This window comes from Canis lupus, chromosome 17 (assembly GCF_003254725.2).
Source record: "Canis lupus dingo isolate Sandy chromosome 17, ASM325472v2, whole genome shotgun sequence".
Classification (NCBI taxonomy): domain Eukaryota; kingdom Metazoa; phylum Chordata; class Mammalia; order Carnivora; family Canidae; genus Canis; species Canis lupus.
Window position 1 is genome coordinate 51345490 of NC_064259.1, and position 26898 is coordinate 51372387.

General features: G+C 35.9%; 1 protein-coding gene across 8 annotated transcripts in view; it reads right to left on the reverse strand.

Moving 5' to 3' along the window:
• Positions 1-2030: 2030 nt before the first annotated feature.
• The window catches only part of ZNF638 (zinc finger protein 638), a 137126-nt gene continuing 112258 nt past the window's right edge, over positions 2031-26898 (reverse strand). For 6 of the 8 annotated variants that reach the window (XM_025453498.3, XM_035700601.2, XM_035700600.2 and 3 more), the window contains 11 exons: positions 25897-25938; positions 25151-25285; positions 22679-22804; positions 17145-17182; positions 11493-12708; positions 10829-10894; positions 8345-9299; positions 7487-7591; positions 4654-4755; positions 3829-3947; positions 2031-2350 (listed from right to left, as the gene is read on the reverse strand). In XM_025453498.3, coding sequence (XP_025309283.2) covers positions 2285-2350; positions 3829-3947; positions 4654-4755; positions 7487-7591; positions 8345-9299; positions 10829-10894; positions 11493-12708; positions 17145-17182; positions 22679-22804; positions 25151-25285; positions 25897-25938 — 2970 coding nt within the window. In that variant the 3' untranslated portion in view covers positions 2031-2284. The other 2 variants (XM_035700603.2, XM_025453505.3) reach the window with 2 other exon arrangements.

A 26898-nucleotide genomic window follows, 5' to 3' on the forward strand; every position in this document is an offset into this window, starting at 1 on the left:
AATGAAATGATAGAAACTTTAAAAACTACACCCTTCACCAACCAGTAAGCAGAAACTGCTATGTATAGGATATTCCATATGTGTAGTGTGAATAAAGGAGGGAGGTATTTCAAGGTTTTCTGAAAAAAGTGTAGAACAATTCTAAAATTACATGCAAAGTCTATGTTTATTTTTAGAAAAACACAAAAATCTTTTATATTTGGAGCCCTATCATAAAAATTCCCAGTCCTCCAGACAAGAACATTATTTACTACGTATAGCTAACCATCAACACTCGTCACTAAAACAAAAATCACCCTTAACACTTCTATGCTTTAGTTCCTTTTATTCTAATTTAGAATCTCAATTTCTACAAAACTAATTTGAAAGAAATAGGGGTTTCACACTTAAAATTTTTTTAAGATTTTTTTTTTTTAATTTAGAGAGAGAGAGAGAGAGAGATGGTGCATGCATGAGCTGGTGGGAGGGAAAGAGAGAAAAGGAAAAGCAGACGACCTGTTGAGCAGGAAGCCCTATGCAGGGCTTGATCCCAGGGCCCCAAGATCATGACCTGAGCCAAAGGCAGGCACTTAACCGACTGAGCCACACAGGTATCCCTCACACTTAAATTTTTAAGATTAAATTCCAAAATTGGTCCAGACAAGATTAAAGTTCATATGGTCTCTGGTTTTAAAAGCTTCACCATAAGGAAACGATTCTTTAAAAAGTAAGATTCTTACTTAGTCTGACTATGCTGCTATAGATTGCTGGCAACCTATTCTCCAACCTTTTATTTATTTATTAATTTTTTTTTTCTCCAACCTTTTAAAAGCTCTTCTCTCCAACTCCTACCCCCGTCCCCAAAATTAAATTAAAAATAATATAAAATAAAATAAAAATTAAATTAAATTAAAAAAATAAAATAAAATCTCTTCTCCCTCCTATCACCTCATTCACCTATCAGGGTTTTTCTTTTTCTTTAAAGATCGGTTTATTTGAAAGAGCACATGCACAAACACATGCTGGAGAGCAAGGAGGGGAGGGGGAACTTAAGGAACTCCGCACTGAATGCAGAGCCCTACCGACTTATAAACCTGAAATCACGACCTGAGCCAAAACCCAGAGTCCGATACATAACCAACTGGGTTATGCACAACCAATTAGGGGTCCCTCACCTATCAGGTTTTTATTACATTAGACTCCTGGCATTCATAAGCTATCCTCCTCCCCACTGCACTCTAGTCTATGGCACATGTAGCAGTCTGCCATTTTGCTCAGGCTGCGATGAAGCCTGAACTGAGTGTGCAATGAGTCTGGTGGGCAACAAGAAGTCACTGCTTTTTGTTCTTCACTCCACTCTTGCTCACTGTGAGGTAATGTGCTATGATAAGAGTAAAACATCTAAAATAGTAGTTTTTTATTTCCTTCCATTCACTCTATTACTAATTGGTATACTCTAATCTTGGAAAAGCTGAGAAATCCAATATTAAAGCAATTCAAAGTCAGCAGGCCTAAGTCTGAAACATGCTTAATCTAAAACTTTATGGTACAGGGCTGTGTTCCACACCTAACAAGCCACTGAATTATTATTTTTTTTAAACCTTTACCACTTTGTGTTTACAACATATTAAATAATAAATTAAATGGTTTAAAAAGCAACTGTAGGGGTCCACAAGAAGTAAAGGTTGCTCTATTTTCATAGCTTTTCAAGCTACTACTAAATGACTTGCTAGAAGCTACCTTAAATGGGTCTTGGCAGAAATAGATGTTACCACAAGCAGAAAAAAGACCTTCTTAACACATTGAAAACACCAAACAGTTTTACTCAAACCTACCTGGGTCAGTTATGCTGTAATTTAATTTTATCCGGAAAAAATAGGAGTTTTAAGAAATCTTTGGCCTGTATATGGCTGAAGTGAAGTGAAAACCCTGCTATGCTAGGACTTCTGGTAATATAGGAGGAATCCCTAAACATCCCAAGTCACAGGGGTCTCCTGTCTGCAATAAGAGGTAAGCAAGTCTTTAATAAATCAACCACAAACACAAGATGGTATTTTAAATATACAGTAGGAACATTTATTTTAACACTTCTAAAAGATATTTCTCCATGCCTGATGATTTGATATAAAAATCAAACCCATCATACGTTCCCCATCAGTCTTTCCACATCAAGGGCAATCAGAAATTTGTACAACATGAATATTTGCTTCTGAAACAAAAATTACAAATTAAGTGATAACAAAAATACACAAATCAACTGGACCCTAAACGAATTTCTAATGAAGTCTTTCCCCCTTTCCCCCAATCACCTAGAACTTCTTTCTTCAGTCTCATTCTGCTCCTTTTCCTTTCTCTGCTTGGCCATGAACTTCTGTTAAAAGCAATTTACAATATAAAATATTTATTAGATGTTGCTCTGTTGTGTGTGCAAACATATCTAATATTTCACTCAATTTACAATTTAAAAGAGCCTGATCCTACAAAATAAAGATTAGAAACACAGTGCCTTACATTAACATTCTTTCCTTCCATTCACCAGTCATCTGATATTTATGATATACCAGGCATTATGCTTGGTGCTTGGGGATTCAGTGGTCAACAAGATAGGTAAGGCCCTTTACCTCATGGAGCTTACATTCTAGTGGGGGAAGAGAAACAATAAAAGAATAAATAAACAAGACCATTTTTGGTGCTGGTAAGCACTATAAAGGAAAGAAATACAATAAGTGACTAAGGTTGACCCTTTCGGGGGCTAGGAAGGAGTTTTGTGCTTTTACCTAAGTCTTTCTTAAGCAAAGGCCTTTCTAGGAAGTATTTGCATCTAGACTTAGCTAAAAGTGGGGAAGAGGCAGCTATACAAGCAGCACTGGGAGAGGGCAAAGGAACAGCAATATATATGTGCAAAAGCAGCAAAGGGGACTTTCACATGTGAAACAAAAAGCCAAGAGAACCGGAAAGGAATCAATCATGTAGGGCTTTATAGATCTACAAGAAGTTTGGATATCATTCCAAGTGTAATACAAAGCCAATGGAAATTTTAAATAGGAAAATGACATGATAAAGTCAGGAGCACAGATAGTATAGCATAATGGTTAAGGGTTTGAGGCTAGAAAAAACAGAGCTAAGGTTCAAATCCTAGGTCTGCCACTAACTAGCTATGTGACCTTGTGATTAGATACTTCAGTTTCTAGACTCTAAGCCTGTTTTCTTCACCTTTAAAACTGGAATGATAAAAAATACAATTAGAATGATAGCATCTATTTCATATTGATGGGGGAAGGGGATTAGATAAGCTTCCAGCAAATAACACCTCAATAAATGTTAGTTGTTGAGTGTCAGTGCCACAAATTCAATTTCTAGGATATATAAAGTAACTCTCAAATGTTCAGGAGGAATCAGAACCACTGATTCAACTATGGCTAATGATGATTCTCTAAAGTACCACTTCCTACTCCTAAAAATGAGTAGGACTTAAAAAGGGGTGAGCGGTTGTAATCAAATCAGTTTAGGGAATGGGTTAAATACAGGTAAGCAGATTCTGAGTAGACAATTCACAAATTTTAATATGCTATGTGTCCATGACTCTGCAAGAGGCCATCAGAATACAGAGTTTCCCACTAAAAGAGTGTCACATGGGACTAGTGATCTGTAGAATCTACCCTGGGGAATGCTGTCAGATGTTCCTGGCAAGGTACAGTGAAGACTGTATTTTTGAGCTGTAGAGGAATAAAGGTACACATCTTCAAAAGTTCTCCCCAAGGAAAGGAATGTACATTTTGGGTGAACGCTTAAGTAGTTTGATTATAATACCACCTGAAGAATTTTGAGGGGTTAAGAAAAAAAATTTACCTCTGTATTTTGCTTATGACGTGTACTCTTGCAGTGATTTGTCATTGCTTTTTCACCTGAGTAGAAGAGGGAACAAATTGGACAGAAGAATCCAGCTTTCGGTACAAGAAAGTCTAAATCTAGAGGAAAGAAAAAAGGGGGGGTGAAGAGAAAGGAGGAAAATTATTATCTATAGCTGTTACTCAATTTATCTAAACATGACAAACATGCTAATCATTGTATATACTTATATACAAACATAATATATACTGCTATGTATCTAGTGATCAAGAGCAATTATGCCTTTAATAACAAAACTGAGGACTTTATTTTTGGGCAAATTCTCTAATATTCTGTAGCCTCCAGGATACCACAAAATTCCTTCAGAATAGCAATTCACTGAAAAAGAATCTATCAGTGTCTTTTAAATAAACCTTTCTGGAATTCCATTAAAAAAAAAAAAGGCAGAATGATGGGCAACTGTTCACTTGAGGAATATGCTGGGTAAACAGATATGGTGCTCCTTTACTTCATTTTAGCAGGCCACAACCAGTTTGCTAGCTAAGCTTTTTAGCCTGTTTACTGAAACTTTTGCCTGGGCAAGTATAACTCAGTTATTACCACATCAGCTAATAAAGTACCAGAAATAAAAGAAAAGACTTCTCCCAGACTTTCTAAGAATAGGGGAAAAATATCTATATCTATCTCCTATCCTGGTTTGGTAAAAAACATAGGCCTAGTGAACTGTTTTCAGAAATGCCAATAGTCATCTAAACAATGCAACACTTGCTATGGTACTGAATTTTTATTTCATATGGATAAGGAAAAATGTCATGTTTACTTTACCTTCAGGGACATCAGGTACCCCTGACTTCCCTAAAGAAGAGTCCTCAATCTTCTTACGTTTTCGTTCTGGTTCTGAATCTTTTAATCCAGATTCCTCATCCACTAAAATCATCAAAATTTTCAAGGAAAATAAGTTATTCAAAATAGATTTACAGCCTGTAAAGCTAACATCAGGTAATCTCTGCTTCAAAGATTATGGCTCATCTAAGTAAACCTTCCCTGGCTAGTCCCATTTGGCCACTCTTCAAAGATTCTTCAATATTAGAAATAAATGGACTAAAGCTAATAGCATATTCTATTATATATTGTTCTCAAAAGAATTTAAAGAGTAATGGAAGAAGTTCAAGTTCTGTAATTACTGTCAAGAGTTAACTAGTGTATGTAAAGGGCTGGACTGGGAAAGAGCATAGACTGAGGAGGACAAGACATGGGCAGAAAATCATTCTCATGTCTGATATTGAGGCCCTCTGAATCAAGAAAAACAGCCTAAAACCCAAAGACTGAGACCACTGTCCAATAAAATCACAAATGACATCACAAATATTCAAGCCCAGCAAAGTAAGTAATATGTGAGAAACATTCAATGTTAGCTGACTCCACATAATATAATCTTAGGGAAGACAAAAACGGAAACTGCTTCCAAGCAATCCTAATTACCCTCAGCAGCTTTAACACCTTACTGTTACATGGAAGCTAACAAGTCTCTTTCACATATAACCTTTCATTTAGCTTGTATCTCGTGTGAGATAGACAGGTCAAATCATCATTATCTTTATTTCCTCATAGATGGATAAAGCAAAACCAAGACTTAAGAACTGGTATGCCCAAGGTTGTAAGGAGTTTAAGTGACAGAGGCTAGAACCAAAGCTTGTGACTTCCAGTTCAGTGCTCTCTACATGCAACTGGGCGAGTCTTCAACAAATCTGAGGGGATGGGCAGGAACCATGAAATCATTTACTCCTCTCCTATTCCTTTTATTTTAGTGGTCATCAGGTCCTCAGGAGTAGCTAAAAAAAAAAAAAGCTCTTTTCCTGCCTTGATTAAAATAGCCTCTAGTCTCTTCCTACAAAAGTTTATTCCCTCATCAGAGTAATTAATAAACTTTTAATTATTATTTGTTCCTGCCACTCCAAAGGGATATTCACCTTGTAATATATATACTATAATCACATAATAATTTTTTACATAGATTATAAAAATATTTTAGGTTTAAAATTGTTTAGAAAATTACTTTTTCTTCAGCTAGATTCTTTTTGTCAAACATACTGTCCATTAAGAGAAATAAATTATTTTATAAGCAGTAAGTCACTTTTCTCTATTCTTCATCTGCAATGAGACAATTCTGAGCAAACTAGGAGCTGCAAACAAAAACTGGGCGATGGGGGAGGGAGAAGGGACAGGACGACACATACTCTCATGAAATCATACTAGGAGCTATCTGTCACATCACCAAATCACTATGGCTTGGTATCAAGGAGAGGTTCTGGAGAATAACAGACAAAGGAAAGGACCCACTTGGTCATGGGAGACAGCTTCAACAAAGAAGACATGATCAAGTAACACATAACGCAGAGAAGTCAAAACTGAATTAAGGGAAAAAACTTTATAAATCAAGTTGGAAAACCATCCAATGGGAGTTTAATCAACATAAATTTCAGGAAGGTGGTTCAGAAAGAAGCCAAAATACATTCAGTTCATTGAGATGAAGAAGTGAAAACAGGTGATTCTGTCCAGATACTTTGCCCTGAAAACAAAGAGAAAAGGTGGGAGCCAGAAGGATTTCAAGGTTAAGGGCACATTTTTTTTTAACAACACCTTTTTTTTTTTTTTTTTAAATGGGAAAGACTTGATCATATTTTGTATGTTGAGGTGCCAAGGAAGATAAAACACAAGCTGGCAGACAGTGGAGATCCCGTATTTGCTCTGGTAAATGGAAATAAAAGTAAGGTTATGAGCTGGGAAGAATGAACTGGGTAATGCAGTATGTGATACAGAGGGGGGAAAGACTTTTATTACGTCTGGTTAGGAAATGGGAAAGAAAGGAGGCCCATAATAGACTGGATCAGCACTGAAAGCCCAGTTGAGATCAGATTCAATGAACTTGGGACTGAATCACAGCTGGTAGCTTTTCCTTAGAGAAGAAGGGATAGAAAAGCAAGAGGGCAAGGAGGGTGCATCAGAGAATGTACAAAGGATACCTTGCAGTGCTGTTTCAGTCATCCTAGTAGCGGATTTTTTGCTTTAACTCTCTGAATCAGGCAACGTGAGATATGGAACTCTGCGCTTTTTTCCTACCCTTTTTGTAACTGTGCTATGAATATAATGGACACAATGACAAATATTTGTTGAAGGACTAGAGTATTATTCTCTCTTACTAGACACTGGTCCATACTTGTTTCAACATAAATTTTATTAATGCTAAGACATTTTTGTTTAATTCACTGGCTGCCTGCATGGCAGCCTCCACAAAGCTAGGGATCTGGGTCCACAAATAAGAGCTGGTTAACCAGTGATTTCTACTTGATGCTGCAACATGGTCAGGATGACCTTTCACATATATCAGTTCCACAAATTTGTTGTGTTCTACTGTCACATTCTACCACAAAAGGGATCATCTATTATTCTGTTTTCCCATTCCATTATGTTCCATTATCTCTAAATTACAAAGACAAAAATCTTTACCCAGATAAGGGTGCCTCCCCTAATCCCCACCCCACTCTATTTCGCCATTTTTCTCCTTTTCTTCTTAGATGGTAGACCTTTGGAACTTCAACCACTACCCTTGTTGTGTTATTCTCTATACTCCTCCCCGCTTCCATCAATCCTGCTTTACCTTCACTAATTTGGAAGGCCTCTTCACCTTTCACTGGTTCTGTTGCAACAGCTTTTTCCGATGGTGGTATTTTCCCAATTCTAACTCTCTTGGTTGGCGTTTTAGCTTTAAAAAAGAAAGTCTAATTTATTGCTGTAGTAATTGCATGCCATTCTTAGTTCAGAAATTATTTTGATCACCCTAAAGTGAGCTAAACCTATTACTCTGTGCAATCAAAATATTACTTAAAGTGAAATGGCATCTTCATAAATTTTTCTAAATCCTAAATCTGAGGGATCCCTGGGTGGCGCAGCGGTTTGGCGCCTGCCTTTGGCCCAGGGCGCGATCCTGGAGACCTGGGATCGAATCCCACGTCGGGCTCCCGGTGCATGGAGCCTGCTTCTCCCTCTGCCTGTGTCTCTGCCTCTCTCTCTCTCTCTGTGACTATCATAAATAAATAAAAATTTAAAAAAAAAAGAAAAAATAATAAAAAATAATAAAAAATAAAAAAAATAAATCCTAAATCTGAGAAAAACTTGGGAGGCAGTCTGGTATAACATCCTTCTACTAACCAAAAGCTGTTTTCCAGTAACACAAATAAATCACTTTCATTCCAACTTGGGCACTGTAGTTTGCTTTCCAGCTTTGTCCTCTTTTTTTTGAAGTATGTTAAGTTGGGACAAAGTCTGCTCTGTAACTAAAAGATATCTTGTAAACTTGCACACATTTCTTTGGAAAATATCACTGGCAATGCATCACTATTTGTTGACTTCTTATATCAATACATGGAAAATTATGACTCATGTTGTAATATTATTTTTTTAATTTTAAATATAATCCCCACATAAAGCAGAAAAATTACCTCCCCTAAGTATCTACCTGCTAAGTGTCTTTCAATCATGGTTTTTAGGTCTTCTTCCATAACATTCTCACTTAGTGAACCAACTTGGGACAAGGCTTCAAGTTTCATCTTCCTTGTGTCCACAGCTTTCTTTTTTCTATCCCCTCTTTTATCTGTGGGATGGTCATTTTTGCTTTGTGCTAACTCAACTTTTAAATCACCGTCTCCATCTTCCTCCTCTCCAACTTCATCAACAGTAACAAAATTAAGCTCTTCTTTAAGGTTGTTAAAATCTGCCAGAGAGTCTTCATCCTCTTCAGTTACTTCATCCAAAGTCACTAAATGCAGATCACTGCTGTCATCCTGTATTTCATCTACAGTAACTAAAGTAGAAGGGTCTTCAGGCATCTGAGAAGAAATGAACCCAATGGGATCCCTTCCAGTACTTCCCTCATCTCCTTTCATATTTAAAGTGTCAAAACTTAAGTCTGCTGACTCATTTAGGGGTAGCTCTTCAACTTCTCCAATTTCATCCACAGTTACCAATCGTTCCTGTTTGAGGAGATCGTGCTCTTCAGCCACTGACAGTACAGTAACATCTTTAGGTTCACTGTGGGCAATGCAATCATCTTGATCAATTAACTCATCTAATGTAAGAAGTGAATTTGAATTTTTTACCATTTCTTCCATATTTATTTCTTCTTCATCAATTACTTCATCCACAGTGACTAGAGCTTGTGCTAGATGTGCAGCTCCATCTTCCTCTTCCCCAATCTCATCCAATGTTACAAAAGATAATTCCCCCTCAACAACACGAGGGGCAGAAGTTTTTGCCTTCTTCTTCTTTAAGTTAAGTTCAGAGGAAGGGGTACTTTTGAGAGCCTCTCTTCTTTTTCCCTTTAGTGGGTTCTGCTTGGCTTGAAAAGGATTTACTTCTTCTATAACCTCATCCACAGTGACAAATTCATCCAAATTAAATGGAAATAATGGTTCCTGTGGAAAAGATTAAAAACTGTGAACAGAACCAATTACTGGTAACTTGTTATGTTCCAAACAGTCCCAGCAAATGTGCATGAAATATCATCTGTGAGAATTCTAGTACAAAGAAGTTTCCTATTCCTAAAGTTATTTTGTAAAGCCCCACAAATGAATTAGCTCCAATTCACAAAGTAAACAATACCAAAGGTAAAATCCTAAGAATGCCAACCTAATTCCACCTATACTTAATTTCAATTAAAATTACATTTCCTAAATAATGTACAAGTTTTGATATATGAAGCATAAACATTTAAAGCATTTATCAAATAAAGTAAAGAATTTATCAAACTATAATATAAAAAAATTACTGTTTTGTTAAATATTTAACAAGTGTTCTAGAAAACTTAATGGATATTTTAAAAAACACCTCAAATGTAGCTAGAAAGTAAATTGCTAACTAGATTACACCACTAACCAATTAAGATATATAACATTAACATAAAATTTCTAGCTGGACAAAGTTGTTTGGAAAATTTCGTACTAAATATGACTTACTGCCAAATATAACTATACTTGAAAAAAAAGTCTCTGTAATTTGAAAAATGGTGCCAATACTAAAGAAAAAAAATTCCTAGCAGGCCTCCTACAAATTTAGAGTGCTATCAATGATTAATTACTAGCATTTATAATGACATTAGAACATATATCCAGTAACTTTGGGGGGGGGGGACATAAACATTTATACTATCAACTTATTAAACCAACAGAAACATTATCCTTACTTCTTTTACTTCTTTTTTTTTAATTTTTATTTATTTATGATAGTCACAGAGAGAGAGAGAGAGAGGCAGAGACATAGGCAGAGGGAGAAGCAGGCTCCATGCACCGGCAGCCCGACGTGGGATTCGATCCCGGGTCTCCAGGATCGCGCCCTGGGCCAAAGGCAGGCGCCAAACCGCTGCGCCACCCAGGGATCCCACTTCTTTTACTTCTTAAACTACTAACACATCTCCATGCCCCGATAACTAAAAAAATATTCTATGAATGGTAGGAATCTAAAATATCCAACAACAACAAAAATACCATGTTTATTTGGCAGGAGAACTTAGCACCAGGAAGGTAAATCTCAGAACCCAATCAGTTAGGTTAACTTGAGCCATCTCAAAAGGACCACCTGTTTGGAAGTTCCACAAAATGGCAAGGACTCTGGTCAACCACTAGTCTCCTTTAACATATATAATTCTATTGTGTTTATCACCTATTGCTGTCAATAGGAGATTGGAGGGATTTTCCTACTCTAATTCCCCCCCTTCCTGCACCTGTGTAACTTTTTGCCCTGCACCATCAACACAAACCATTTAGCCTAGCTCAAGATAAAAAAACAAATTAGTGGTAGAGCCTTAAATAAAATATCTCGTGCCTGTCTCTTGCTCTGTATGTATCAAATTGATTATTATAGGAGAGACACTAGTTATAAAACAGATGAACTCTTCTGTAGAAGGATAGAATAGAAAGCTTATTAGTGTTAGTGAATTGTTTCTTACCTCTTTAGATTTTGAACTTCTACCAGTGGTGCTTTTAGGATTCTTAGTGTTCTGCCCAGCCAAAGTCTGAAATATTAAGTAAAAAATACAGAGAAATAGAATTTACAACTGTGTTATTAATGTTCTTTTTTAAAAAGATTACAGACACCAAACAATATCCAAACACATTTAATTATGCAAATAGTTAACAGATACCACACTAAGTCAACAATCATTTTAACATAGGCATCATCTCTGTAAGTTGTAGGTAAATTTGGTTTTACTGATCTTTTCTTCTGTATACCCACAGATCTAAGTTGGGCAATCAGTAAGCTGATAAAGGAAGCTTCAATTTAAAAGAGAAAACAGTTTCCCATTCAGAATCAGAGTGGTAAATCACTTCATGAGTCAATGCAGACTTTTTTTTTTTTTTAAAAAAACAACACTTGTATTTCTGACCACATTTTATTCAAATAATGCTTTTCAAACCTGTTAATTACAAACCTGACATTATTTTAAATGTCTATTGGCTTAAATCAGTGAAATCATTAAGAGAAATAGGAGGTTAGGGGTGGAGTGAGGAGATGAAAATACAAAACAAGATTACATCTCCTACTCCAAAGCTACAACAGCAGAGCTACTCATTTTCAAAGGTACACTGAACCATTCTTCCTACCCTCCTCACCTTATTGCTGCTGTCATGCCGTTTCATGGCGGAAGGTCTAGCCTCTGTTTCCTGAGATTGTTTTGTAATATCCCTGTAATCCAGTTCAGAATCCTTGCCTTGCAGGGCTGAGATCCTTCCACTGCCACCTCTGGTAACACCACTCTGAGTGGGTTTCAACTTATTGCTGCTTTCAGCCAAGCCTGACCTGGCACTTGGTTTAAGGAGACCCAATTCCTTGGCTGAAAGTTTCTTTTCAGCATTTATTTGATCTCTGAGTACAGACTTTAGAAAACTTTTCTGGTTTTCAGATTTTGAAGCTGTAGCTTTTGCCTTTGGAGAAGAGACCATACCAGCTTTGATGCTTGATTTAGTGCTAGATGTATTTGATACAGCCAACATACTGGTTTTACTAGTTTCATCAGGCTTATTGGTCTGACCCATTCCTTTATTTGGATATGCCTTGGTCACAGCATTTTCTGCAGGCTTTTCTTTCATTGCTGCCACAATCTTTTCCAACTTCTCTGCAACCATCCTAGCATCACTCTTTTCAGCTTTCTCTGCTCCTATTTGCAGATCCATTCTGGATTCCTTACTATTAAATTCATTTTCCTCCTTTTCATCCATGTTACTTTTCTCAGAAATTCCCTTTTTGCTCACTGCCTTCTCATCCCCAGTGGAAATTCCTGATGCTAAGGCCACAACACAAGTAGTTGGTACTATTTCTGAAACAGTTTCGTGTTTGTCCGCTTCAGCTACAGCTTCTATCATAGACTGTGTAATCCCAGAAAAGAAATCTGCTTCAGATGGAGGTTCTTCTAGAATTCCTTTGATGTTCCTTTCTTCTATAATTGCACTGTCAGATGTTGATAATTCTGCTTCAGGGTTAATAATTTCTGCCTCTTCCTTCTCAAAGTCATTGGTATACACCTGCTGATTTAAAACACACTCCTCTATATTTTCAGTGAATAATTCAATACTGATTGGAGTGGATGCCACAAGAGGAATTTCCACTTTGACCTCTTCTTGAGTTTCAACTTCCAATGTTTCAATAGCAAAGCCAGAGTCACATAGTGCTTTTTCAGGTTCTTCCTCACAAAGTTCTTCCTGCTGTCCAGAAGTTTCTGTTTCAATGTTGGGAACAGTTTCTTCTTCAATCTCACTAGGTTTAACAGAGAGACTATCAGCTGTTGTTTGCACCTCACTTTCATCAACTGGACAGTTTTTCAAGTCAGGGCTAAAAGTATTTAAAAACAAACAAAAAGAACACAAACAAAACACAAACAAAAATCAAACTATGATGAGAATTCAACCATTATAAATAATCCTGTTGATGCCAATTGTTAAGACTTCCTGATGCATTAGTAATAAGCACTGGGAAATCCAGCCAATCGGCATTAAAATGGTTTAGATGTTTTGACATAAATATGTAAACAATATAAAATTGTAAGAGACCCTCCACTGCATTGAAGATTTCTTTTTTAGTTCAAAGGAAATAATGGCAAATTTATGACCATTGATATAATCCTTATAATCGATTTTTTCCTTCTGTGTCACGTTTGTACTAAACATGAGCTGAATGTGAATCGGAGACATCTCAAAGTATTAAGATTAAAGTATTAAGATTAAAGTATTAAGATCTTCCCAACAGTGGTTATTGAAACAATAAATACATGTACAGTTCTACAATGAAACTAATAGCCCATGTATTGAAATTTAAAACTTAAAGTGAATCTTACCTAAAATGAACAGAAACACATAGGGAGAAAGGGCTATACTCTTAGCTGTGTCAACTTTTTTTTTTTCTTTTAAATATGTGAGACAGATTTGGTTTTCCCAAGAACTGTATTTATAAGACCTAAAAGAAAACTTTCTTTGCAAGTTACTGGATTTAAAGTCAGAGGCAAAACTGATAGAATCACCTTAACATAAAGTAGGTGCCTTTGGCTACTTGAGAAGGTATATATTCAAAGAAATCTTCCCAGTTACAGAGAATAATTTAGAATTCCAATATGTAATTTAAAGTTTTAAGTAAAATTATTCAGAAGAAATGAAGAAAATACATGGCAAGTATATGCAATTGATCTTATTTCACTGTTGTCCTCCCAAATCCAAAGTAAACAAAAGTGTGTGATTCTATAATTCAAACTTCTTTGAGACAGAGTAAATTTTTATAATGTTCCATAGATCATAAGTTATCTTGAAGAGTGACAAGGAAAATCTTATCTTCCAAAACAATGTCCAGCATGCTATCAACACAAATCATCCAATTTAACAAATACATTCCCTTATTACGCTAGAAGCAGCAGGTTAGGGGAAGACATCAGAAAGTGATGCCCTATCAACACTTCATAATAAAGAATATTGTTTTTGTTTCCTCCTAGTTTTCAAGGAAGGAGAGGATGAGATATCCTTTTAACATGCTTCTCAAAGAGTGGCCATAATATCCTTTAGTTGTGCAAGATGATGTGTATCTGTGTCCTAAGATGTTAATATTTCAAAATTTTGGAAAAAGTAAATGCTACCATATAAGGGTCCAATCATTTGAACCAATAAACTGGTCCTTCCCCGTAGAAGATGGTTAAGGAGATCTAAGAGATCAGAGAAACACCTCTTGACGAAAAGTCATAGAGGCAGAGTTTGAGGAAATTAATTAAGTTCAACAGTTGGTAAGCATACACCTTAATCAGTATGTAGTCTACTCCTTTGTATAAGCTTCCTTTGTATACTGAAAGGGTTTAAAACTTTTTATTTGACATTATTTACATCCCTTATATTCAAAAATACCAATGGCTGATTTTAAATGTTCCAAATTCTTAGAACTAGTCAAAGTCAAACTTGTGGCCAAGCACAAATATGACAAACAAAAAGTTCTGACATTCAATTACAGCAGTTATGTAATATTTCTCAAATGTAAGTTTTCATTTTTTTAATTATAAGACTCATTTCCAATAATGAAGATTAAATTCAAATTCCTGCCTCATTACAGAACTGCACCAATAACCCTAAAGGCTTTATAAATTAGGGTTACAAAAGCACCAAACTACGCAGCTAGAAGGATAACAATGAAGGTTTTCATTCCTGGCTCTAGAATACAGCAAGTCCTTCCCCTTTACCATATTTACAGTTTGTCAATAAAAAAAGCTATTCTTTTATACAAAATAAATCACTGTGAAGTTTCATACTTCAATCAGAGCATGGACCTACTTGAAAAAATGGCTTAATGTGACGTTTGTGTGAGTTTGTCTTTTTTTTTTTTTTTGTGAGTTTGTCTTTTAAAATTAAAGTGCTTTCTTCACAAAATTCATTTACCGAAAGTTAGTATCTAGTTTTCTAATATGGGAAAAAGCTTTCTGCAGTCATCAGGTTAGCCTGGAAAGTCAGTTTGAGATGTCAAATAAATGAAATTATTAAACACCAGAGTAAAAAAAAAAAAAACCACAGTCTTGGGGATCCCTGGGTGGCTCAGCGGTTTAGCATCTGCCTTCGACCCAGGGCGTGATCCTGAACCACATCAGCTCCCTGCTTGGAGCCTGCTTCTCCCTCTGCCTCTGCCTCTGCCTCTCATGAATAAACAAACAAACAAACAAACAAACAAACAAACAAAAAAACCAAAAAAAACCAACAACAGTCTTTTAGAAATAAAGGAAAACACAGTCGTATTTTGGGAAAGGCACAAAAAAGAAAGAGGGAAGGCACTTGGGATATAGGTATCCAATTTCCAAACCCATGACCCACTTTCATCCTCCAATAATACCAGGCTTTCAAAACTCAAAAAAAGCTGGGTATAAGAACAAAGGTTAATACCATACCCTATACTTTCTGAGAAACTTTAGACTGCAATTTAACAATACTGAAGATTAGTATTTATTTAAGAGGGCCACTGGGCTTGCATCCTTATTTGGAACCTTAATCACATAATAAAGTAAATAAGGTTTACATGGGAAGGAATGAGAAAACTGCATCTTGCATCCTTATTCAGAGCCTTAATCACATGATAAGTAAATAAGATTTACATGGGAGGGGATGAGAACAGACAAAATGTAGAATATTATTAATATATCCATAGGAGGTTTCTTTTATTTTTTTTAAATTTTTAGGAGGTTTCTTTTATTTTTTATTTTATTATTTTTTAGGAGGTTTCTTTTAAATAGGAAACACATTTAAGTACTTTACACTAATTATAAACAGAAAGATCATATTCATGATGAATTTGCACCTGGCAAGCGCTTCGAAAACAAAAACAACACAAGCACCAGTATTTTCCCAGGATCAGTATACTTCAATAAAGAAATGTGAACTATTCAGGCACCATCCACATCTTTTTATCTAATGTCATGTAAGTCAGAAAAAACTGACTGCAAAATAGAAATTATTAGTACTAGAATTTTTTAAATTAATTTTATAAGATTACCATAATAGACGACTGTGTAAACTCATTAAGAATCTTTGGTAAGTCAAGGTAAAGAGGAAAAAAGTGACCAGAACACAGACAATAGCTGCTCTTGCAGATCTGAAACTATGTCTAGGTTTCAGACATAGGTCTATCTATTATCACTTATTGCCCTTTGTGGGCTCTTACATCAAACAGTACTGTTAGTATTACTTCTTAGACATGTGAACATAATTGGTATAAGGATGTATGACTTAAAAAAAAAAAAACTCCGTGCTGGCATATACAGCAAACCTAATTGCTTAAAGTTACCACCATATTTTAAAGCACTCTTAATCATCTTTATCACTTAAAAGCCTCATTTAAGAATTACTAAGAAAAATCCGTAAGACATCCTGCTTTTCAGGTATCTTAGAATCAGTACAACAAATAAAACAAACATTCCATACTTAAACAATTTCAAAATGCTCTTTCAAACTTATAAGCTCTTACTACATTGACTCTAAACAAGAACAAGTATTAAAAAGGGGAAAGAATTCTAAATCAGTTATTTCCAATGAAGAGTAGTAAAAAGGTTATTAACTGGTGCGCAAAGGTGGTGATAAAGGTGGTATTCATCAGAATGAGAAAGTTACTAAAAAGTGGGTGTACTACATGTGGTCAGGACAAGAATGTTAGTCATTAGTTTGTGTATACACCGAAGAACAGCTTTCATCTTTTGTCCAAGCTTTCATACTTTATTTTGCTTTATAAATATTCTGTTCCCCCATTCTAGCTGTTTTCAAAAAGTATCAAGATACATACTGATTATCTTTTTGGTTTGAAGTCAGTGAAATTTTAAAAGATCATACAAAATAATTAAAATTTTACTACTATGTTTAGCTATTTTGGAATAGAAAAATCTAACAACATAATACTGTTAAGAGTCGAGTTGTTCAAGAGTCTACGAAAACATTTCATAAAGAAGTCATATTTATGATTTAATTCAAACTGTTTACGAATTCAGTTTTTCTTAAAAAATCAGTAAATAAAAAATAATCAGTAAATACCTGAAAGAGACTAAAAAACAAAACAACGCTAGGTCAATAGTCAAAAAAACACCACACACACACACCCCCTACCCTAATGTTCATACACACACACACACACACACACACACACAAAATGGACATGAAAGATACAAACATTTTTGCTACAAGTAAGCAATTACCATAAAATACAGAAACAAAGTTCAATAATTAAATGCTATGCAAAAATGTTAGCAAACTTAAGCAACATACCTTTCTTTTCCTAGTTCTGGGTCTTTGTCAGCTTGAGCCTGTAACACAATTCCACATTTCATTAGAGGCTATTCTACTGGAATTTAAATATTTAACTATTCAATGCAGTGTTCTTAGTTCTTAAAATCTAAGCTAAAAAAACAAGACAACGTCTTAAAAATATATCAAACAGTTTTCAGTATCCACGTAACTATCAGGTTCTAGAATTATTTACTCATTAGATAAAGAGCCCTAAGTAAGGTGATAGAGGCTGATACAGAGCAATTAATGAGAAAAACGTCACCTTAATGTTGATATAAGAAAGAAACTTTTTTGGACGCCTGGGTAGTACAGTTGTTGAACATCTGGCTCTTGGTTTCGGCTCAGGTCATGATCTCAGAGGTCCTGAGATAAAGCCCTAAGTAAGGCTCTGTGCTCAGTGAGGGATCTGCTTGAGATTCTCTCCCCCTCTCCCTCTGGCCCTCCTCCCATTCTGTCTCTAAAATAAATAGATAAAAACTTAAAAAAAAATTTTTTTTAACTTTAAAACCTTGGTAATACTGTTTTTTTCCCCCAAGAATAAAAAGTCAACCTGAAATATCAACAGCTTCATCGTGCAATTGTTATTTAAAAAGGGAGATGAGGTGACTTAAAAAGCTTTCTACTCCAAACACCTAGAAGTGCTGAACAAAATTTAACAATCTTTTTTTTTTTTTTTAAAGGCTCCATGATGGGCTACCAGGAGCTCAAACTCACAACCCTGAGATCAAGACCTGACCTGAGATCACGAGTCAGATGCTTAACTGAATGAGCCACCCAGACACCTCTAACAATAATCCTCTAAAAAATATATTGAACCACCAAAAATTCAATGTCCTAGGGCCCAAAATAGAGGGAGAAATTAAAATTTAATGCCTATGTACCAAGCATTGGTCCAAGCATTTTATATATATATTATATATATATATATACACACACACATACATACATACACACACATACACACACACACACACACACACACTAGCTGTAGACTTTTTCTCTGGGAATCACGTGTGCTCTGAGTTCAGAAGTATCTTTCTCTAGATATATTAAAATCTGAAAACTATACTTGAAAGAAATTGAGGGATGCCTGGGTGGCTCAGCAGTTGAGTGTCTGCCTTTGGCTCAGGGTGTGATCCTGGGGCCTCCTCACGGGCGCCTACTTCTCCCTCTGCTTATGTGTCTGCCTCTCTCTGTGTGTCTCTCATGAATGAATAAATAAAATCTTTAAAAGAAAAAAAAAGAAATTGAATAATGTGCCTAGAAAGGGTTTCTGGTGTGGTTATAGGAGTCCCAGAGTAAAGGCTTTCTTTACTGGGGCATTTTGTTGGGTATTCAGTCTACACTGTAATGATACACAACCAAAATTAAAGATGGCAGTTGATAAGCCCCATCCATAGTATTTAAAAGCAGTCTTCCCATTCATGGGAAAACCTTTATGGGGACTTGTGTGAGTGTGACAGCAGAGAAAATCTATACCAGATACCTGTATTGGCCAACTTGGCTCTTTATTGATAATGAAAGAGAAAAATAAATGCACAACAGAGAGCAAGATAAGCATACAAAATGGACTGAAGATAGTTCAGACAACTGAAATACTCCACAAAACCAGTATAGATGTTACCTCCTGAAAGAACATTAAAATTTACAGAGAAGAAATAATCAAAGAAATAATAAGAGGAAGAAGAAGGTAAAGGAACACACTCATCTTTATGAATCCACTGAGTGCTCTTAAAGCAGGATATATGAAGTAAGTCCCAAACCAAGGCAAACCTTGCTCACTGGGCTAGCCACACTGATCCTCCTTAGAGTTCCTAAATCATCAAATCCATGTCCTTAAGGACTTGGAAGGGCTTAGCACTTGTTCTTCTGTTTAAAAACCTCCTCTCCTTGTTATGGTAGTGCCTGCTCTCCTACTTCACTCAGGTCTCAAATAACTATTCCTCAGAGGCGCTATCCCTGCCACTCTAAAATATAAATTTCCTCCCATCCATTACTCTCTATCTACCCTTTTATCTTGATTAGTCTCCGTAACACTTCATAACATTTTTTTACCACCTGACATTGCATGTGTGTGTGTGTATGTATAATCTTTTATAGTCTGTCTTCACCACTAAAATATAAGCTCCTCGAGGACTGGGACAGCAACTCTTCTGTTTATCAATGCAGTCCAATGTCTAAGACAATGTTAGCATAGAAGAGGAATTAGACAGCTATTTGTTTAATGAACCAATGAATAAATGCTAAAAGCTTCCAAAGGAAAAAAAAATAGAATACATAATGGTATGATTAAAATCAGCCTCCTCCTTAACAATATAGGTTAAGGGGTGCCTAGGTGACTCAGTAGGCAGAGCATGCAACTCTTAATCTCGGGGTTGTCAGTTTGAGCCCCATGATGGGTATAGAGATTACTTAAAAATAAAATCTTAAAAAAAAAATACAGGTTAAAAACAATGAAAGGAAAAACAATCTGAGCACAGAATTCTCCATCAAGATAAATTATCAATGAAATATGTAAGAGCAGGGACGCCTGGGTGGCTCAGCGATTGAGCGTGTGCCTTTGGCTCAGGTGTGATCCCGGGTCTGAGGATCGAATCCTGCAGTAGGCTCTCTGCACGGAGCCTGCTTCCCCTCCCTCTTCCTATGTCTCTGCCTCTCTGTGTCTCTCTCATAAATAAATAAATAAAATCTTCAAATGGCCATAAATTTAGAACAGGGAGTTTTTTTTGTTTTGTTTTTTTAAAGATTTTACTGATCTATGCGTGAGAGACACAGAGAGAGAGAGATGCAGAGACACAGGCAGAGGGAGAAGCAGGCTCCACGCAGGGAGCCCGACGCGGACTCCAATCCCGAGTCTCCAGGATCACACCCTGGGCCAAAGGTGGTGCTAAACCGCTAGGCCACCCAGGGATCCCCCTAGAACAGGGAACTTTAACAAGAGAGTAGATTCTATTAACAAATAGTAATTAACAACCTGATTAACATGAAAACAGCCTTTCCTTTTTCTCTCAACAACCACCTCCCAAATCTGCACCACCACAAATGTAGAGGAAAGCCATAATCCAAACACTGAGGAAAACAAAAACAGCATCATTTTGAAAACTGAATGGGAATGTAAGAAAGTGACCTCCAAATGCACAAGTTATGGACAGATATTCTATTTCCTTCTTTACAGACCCACTCTCAAACTACTGAATTCTGTAGTATCTTCTTAATCAAGATATAAAAATACAGATATTGGGATGCCTGGGTGGCTCAGCAGTTGAGTGTCTGCCTTTGGCTCAGGGCCTGATCCCAGATTTCCTGGGATTGAGTCCCACATGGGGCTCCTTGTAGGGAGCTTGCTTCTCTTCCCTCTGCCTGTGTCTCTCTCTGTCTCTCTGTGTCTCTCATTAATAAATAAATAAAATCTTTAAAAAACAAAAACATATTGATTTTCAGTACTGAAAATTAAGCCTTCATGCTTCATATGAAGAGTAATTATAGTTATATAACTAAAAGTTGCAATGTACACCTACATAAGTAAAAAATGAAGGGGGGGTGTCAAAGACTAATAGAGGGTGTTAATTAGCTCATTATAAAGGTAGTAAATTAAAAACTGTAATTTAAGAAATTTGGGGACAGGGATCCCTGGGTGGCACAGCGGTTTGGCGCCTGCCTTTGGCCCAGGGCGCGATCCTGGAGACCCGGGATCGAATCCCACGTCGGGCTCCTGGTGCATGGAGCCTGCTTCTCCCTCTGCCTGTGTCTCTGCCTCTGTCTCTCTCTCTGTGATTATCATGAATAAATAAAAAATTAAAAAATAAAATAAAATAAAATAAAATAATAAAATAAAATAAAATAAAATAAAATAAAATAAAATAAAATAAAATAAAATAAAAGAAATTTGGGGACAGAATTTATTTCCATTTCCTAGTCTAGCTTAGTCTTTAATTACTTCTCATATAGACAGACCATTATAATACCTTGAAATTGGTTTACCTGTTTCAACCAACAATTTATCATTTGTTGAATGAATGTAATAGACACTATATGACATTCTCAAGATTATGAGGTTATCTTATTAGGTATGAGGCTAAGTCTACAGTAAAACAATGTGTTTTTCAATTTAATAAGCCATAAGAATAAGGTTCTGAGTTAAAACTTGGGAAGTAAAGTATCATTCAGGCAGATGTTTTCTAGATTTTCATTTGTTTCATTTCCTTTAAGTCCAAAAATCTAGGACTACACTTTTAGGAGAAAAATCCTGTATTGTCAGTGTTTACAATAATTCTGAACAAAGTAATAACTTCAAAATATCAAAAACACAAATTTTTAAGAATACAATGTTCTGTTGAGAAAAAAAAGTGCTAAAAACATTCAAATTTTTTTCTGAAATTATCAGGTTAAACAAGCCACTCAAATTTGTGCTGAAATGAGTACCTATTCATTGAGTACCTGGGGGGCTGAGTCAGTTAGGTATTTGACTCTTTTTTTTTTTTTTTTTTGAGATTTATTTATTCAGAGGCGGGGGGGCTGGGCAGAGACACAGGCAGAGGGAGAAGCAGGCTCCATGCAGGAAGCCCGACGTGGGACTCGACATGGGACTCGATCCCAGGTCTTCAGGGTCACGCCATAGGCTGCAGGCGGTGCTAAACCGCTGCACCTCCAGGGCTGCCCTCTTTGATTTCACCTCTGGTCATGATCGCAGGGTCATGAGACGGATAATGGGGAATCTGAGGATTTTCTCTCTTCTCCTCTCTCAGTCCCTCCCACCCACACCCTACTCCATTCTCTAAAATAAATAAATAAATCTTTAAAAAAAAAAATCAATACATATCACAATGCCTTTACTTATAAGATACTCTATTTAATTTGGTTTTGGATAATGGAATCTTCTTTTTCTTGAGCTAGCACAAGATTTTTGGCATATTAATTAACAGAAAACAGCAGACACCAAATATAGGCCCCATTATTTACCTCCTGTTATGGAGATACAAAGAAACTATTAGAAAAAGAAAACATCTGAGTTTGAATCTAATTCTTTCAAAGGTGGATTAGTTTTCATGCATATATAACTATGTAAGTCAATAATCTGTAAACTCTTATGTCTTACACAAGAGTTTATAATAAATTAAAGAAAGGAATAAATAAACTTCTATCAAGAGTAGGCAAAATTGGACTCGAAGTAAATTCTGTACTCTTGAGAGAATTATGATGTTAGGTATATAGAAATCATTCTACACATATGTCAATAACAAGTATCAGAATGAATATGCTACATTTTTCAAAACTACTCAATTTATTGTAATTTAGACAAATTTACATTGCTCCATAAACCATGAAAATTGGAGTCATGATTGCAACACAAATCTTTAAAAAGAAAGAATATCTAAACTCAGTACTAGTTTGGCTACTCTCCAAGAATGATTCCTGAAATTTCCTTCAGAGTACATCATCTAGTTTTGGAAGGATGACCTTTACACTTTCTTCATTTTTCTAAAGGCACAAAAGTTGATAGAAAATAATCTTACCTCTGATGAGTCCATTTTTGGAGATAATGTGCACATCAATACATGGTCGCCTATGTTCTGGGGATTTTGTTTCAGAAAGCTATACATTGACTGAGCAGATTCAGGACTATCTAACTGAAGAATTGCCTTTGGAGAAGATAAAGAAAAATTAAATATTAATTTTTTAAAGAATATTAAATTTTTAAAAAGATTTTATTTATTCATGAAAGACAGAAAGAGAGAGAGAGAGAGAGGAATAGACACAGGCAGAGAGAGAAGCAGGCTCCGTGCAAGGAGCCTGATGTGGGACTCGATCCCGGGTCTCCAGGATCACACCTTGGGCTGAAGACGGCAGGCACTAAACCGCTGAGCCACCTGGGCTGCCCCCCAAAAATTAAATATTAAGTAGTTCCTTAAAAAACTGAAGTAGAATTACCATATGCTCCAGGAATTTCACTTTGTGTTATATACCCCAAAGAACTGTAAACAGGAAATAAACAGACATTTGTACACCCATGTTCATACCAGCATGGTAGAAGCAACCTAAGTATCTATCAGTGGATGAGTAAACAAAATCTGGTATATGCCAACAATGGATTATTATTCAGCTTTAAAAAGGAAGTTAATTCTAATATATGTCCCAATACACGCTGGAAGACATTAAGCTAAGTGCAGTAAGCCAAATCACAAAAGATCAAATATTATATGATTCCATTCATATGAGACAGAGTAGTGAAAGGTGGTTGTCAAGGGCTAGGAAGGAGACACAGAGGAATTACTGTTTACTTTTTTTATATAGTTTTTAAAATTTTTATTTATTTATTCATGAGAGACACAGAGAGAGAGAGAGACAGAGACACTGGCAGAGGGAGAAGCAGGCTCCATGCAGGGAGCCCGACATGGGACTCAATCCCGGATTCTCCAGGATCACGCCTTGGGCTGAAGGCGGCACTAAACTGCTGAGCCACCCAGGCTGCCTGAGGAATTACTGTTTAATGGAAAGATAAAGTTCTGGAGATGGACAAGTGATGGTTGTATTACAACATGAATATACTTAATGCCACTAAATGGATACTTAAACATGGTTAAAACAGCAAGTTTAGCTACATATATTTTAGCACAATAAAAACATTTTAAATTTTTCTAAAGAAGAGATAGATTTTTCTTCCAGACCTCAAATGTGATTACAAAGGTAAGGTTAATCTTAATTTCAAAGGAAGCAAGAGAAAATAATCCTCAAAATGCTGCAAAGTCTAGGCAAAATGGAAAAGTATGATAGATATTTTTAATAAACTTAAAAAATACCTATTAGAGGATTAAATATATCTAAATAAAAGTTCAAAATTCCTTAGGCCACCTGTCATCTCCCTTCCCTCCTATGTCACACTATTTCTGTGTGTGTGTATCAAACATGCTCAAACATGTTCTAAGAATCAGTTACAAGCATGTAAAAGAAATTACTATCTACTTTAGTGAATTCGGTACTTTTTCTGAAGCAAACACTATTAACTTTGATATGAAATGCTACCTTTCTAAGTAATATGTTTGCTCAAAATTGATTTTTAATAGGTAAGTATCTGAATTAAATATTAAACACAGGGATGCCTGGGTGGCTCAGAGGTTGAGAGCCTGCCTCTGGCCCAGGGCGTGAGTCCCAGGATCAAGTCCCACATCAGGCTCCCGGCACGGAGCCTGCTTCTCCCTCTACCTGTGTCTCTGCCTCTCTGTGTGTGTGTCTCTTACGAATAATCAATAAAATAATAAAATCATAAATAAATAAATAAATAAACAAACAAACAAACAAACAAAGGGCAAATGTAAAGAAGTTAACAATTTCTTTTAAGGAAGGAAGCCGCCAAACCATGAAGTGAGGGATCATCATTTTATACTTCTGCATAACTAAACAAAAAAACCTAACTCTCTATGTGCTTTATGGCTGGAAGGGACTTCAGAAAAATACCTGATAACACCTTTTTTCATTTTACAAGTAAGAACTAACTAAAAGTATAAGCCAACTCAGCCAAAGTCACAAAGGTAGTTAAGGCTAGATGAGCTAGAGTCTCTCTCCATGCAAGTTTAATTTCCTGTTAAAACTAGGACTTTTAGGGTGCCTGTGTGGCTCAGCTGGTTGAGTGTCTGACTTGATTTTGGCTCAGATCATGATCTCAGGGTCATGGGATCAAGCTTTATGTCAGGATTCCCACTTGGCAGGGAGTCTGCTTGAGATTCTCCCTCTCCCTCTGCTCCTCTCACTGCTCTTGCTTACTCTCTCTCTAAAAATAAATACATCTTAAAACAAAAACAAAATACTAGGAGTTCTGAGGAGAAAGTCATAATCTCTTCCTTATTACAGCCCAGGAGAAAATATGCCAATCTATCATAGTTAAGGAATGATGTTGATGGGTGCTTCAGTTTTCAAGATGGATTAAAAGTTACAAACCCTCAGTCATATATTCTCTACAGAACACAGCTAAAATAGGAAGGACCCATTACCTTGTTTTTATTACTCATGAATACATGGTGATCCACTTTTCCAAACTGAAGTCCAACACAAAGCACACACTGAAGTCCATCTTCTGGTAAGTTATCAAGATGTACAAATCGATTGTAAATTTTATCTATATTCACCTGTAGGTTTTTTTTTTTTTTTAAAGAGACGGCATAGAAAAAGAGAAACAGCTGAAGTATCAAACTACAAAACATACATTAATAATAATTTAATTTCTCAGAGATCAGATGATATCCTCTCCCAGGAATAAGAAAATGTGAGTGAAGACAGTGAGATTTTAGTTTTAGATTTGAGTAATCGATGGAACAATATACTAAAAACAAGAGGTTTAATCTTTCTTCTATCAACATAATATTTACACAAAACATTTAATATGTACTTAAGCTACTTAATATGGCTCCAGTATCTAGAAAATATTTCATAGTAAGGAGTACCGTGACCCTTTATTTCTTATTTTTACCAAGAGGAGATCCATCTGATACTTTCATCACCTCAGTATTTTTTAAATTTAAATTCTAATTAACATATAGTGTTAATTACAACATTAGTTTCAGAGGTAGAGTTCAGTGATTGATAAGGTGTCTATAATACCCAGTGCTCATTCAATCACATGCCCTCATCATTACCTAAATATTTTAAAATCAGTAGACTTGTAACAGGTGAATAACCAATGTTTCCATCATTTAAACAAGTGTACAAAGGCATTTAACTTATCAAATGCAAAACTTACCTCTGGATCATTTTCTTTAATCAAGGTTGTAAATATAGCTTCCTACAAAGGCAAAATAGAGGGAAAGTGAAGATTAAGTCTTCCTCATTCATATGCTTAGTCAAGATTTATAATAAAATAACCTATATGAATAAGCATTATTTATTTGAGAGAGAGACAGAGCATGAGCAGGGGGGAAGAGGTAGAGGGTGATGGAGAAGCAGACTCCCCACTGAGCAGAGAGCCCAACACAGGGCTTGATCCCAGGACCCTGAGATCATGACCTGAGTTGAAGACAGACATTTAACTGACTGAGCTACCCAGGCACCCTTCAAGTCCCATTAATTCTTCCTATTCCCCTAAGCGAATTCAAGTTTAATAAAGTGGTGTCAGGGGAAGACATTCAAATTCACATACAGGGAATAAGAGATTTAATTTGGCAGACAATAAGAGGATTCAAACTATAAAACAAAAAGTTAACTGAGCAAAACAGAGAATGAGGAAGAACAGAAATGTCGGCTAGTAAAAAAAAAAAAAACACAACAGTACAGAATATTTAATGTACAGTTATTTAGTGCTGTTGATTATAAAGAAGGCTAAGAGTGACATGAGATAAAAATGTCAAAGCCTGGGAAAGGCTAGCTAATGGATGGTTTACCTGTATAGGAAAGGAACTTTATCTTAGGAGAGTCTGGTTCTTAAGTTTTTTTTCTTTTCAACAATGACATACATAAAACAATTCCACCAATTACATCAGAGTGATTCTCCATGGAAGGCTTTCTCAAATAACATGCATTTCCACCTTCCTCTAGAAGAGTCTAATAATTCCGCTTCATACTTCTTAGCAGTTGATAATAAATGTTTGTATGCCACAAAGAAACAATGAAGGGTTCCTAAGTCGACTGACTTTGAACAGATTTAAATTTTATGTCAGTCTCATTACTTCATGGAGAAAGGTTTTTTTTTTTTTTTTAATTTTTATTTATTTATGATAGTCACAGAGAGAGAGAGAGAGAGAGAGAG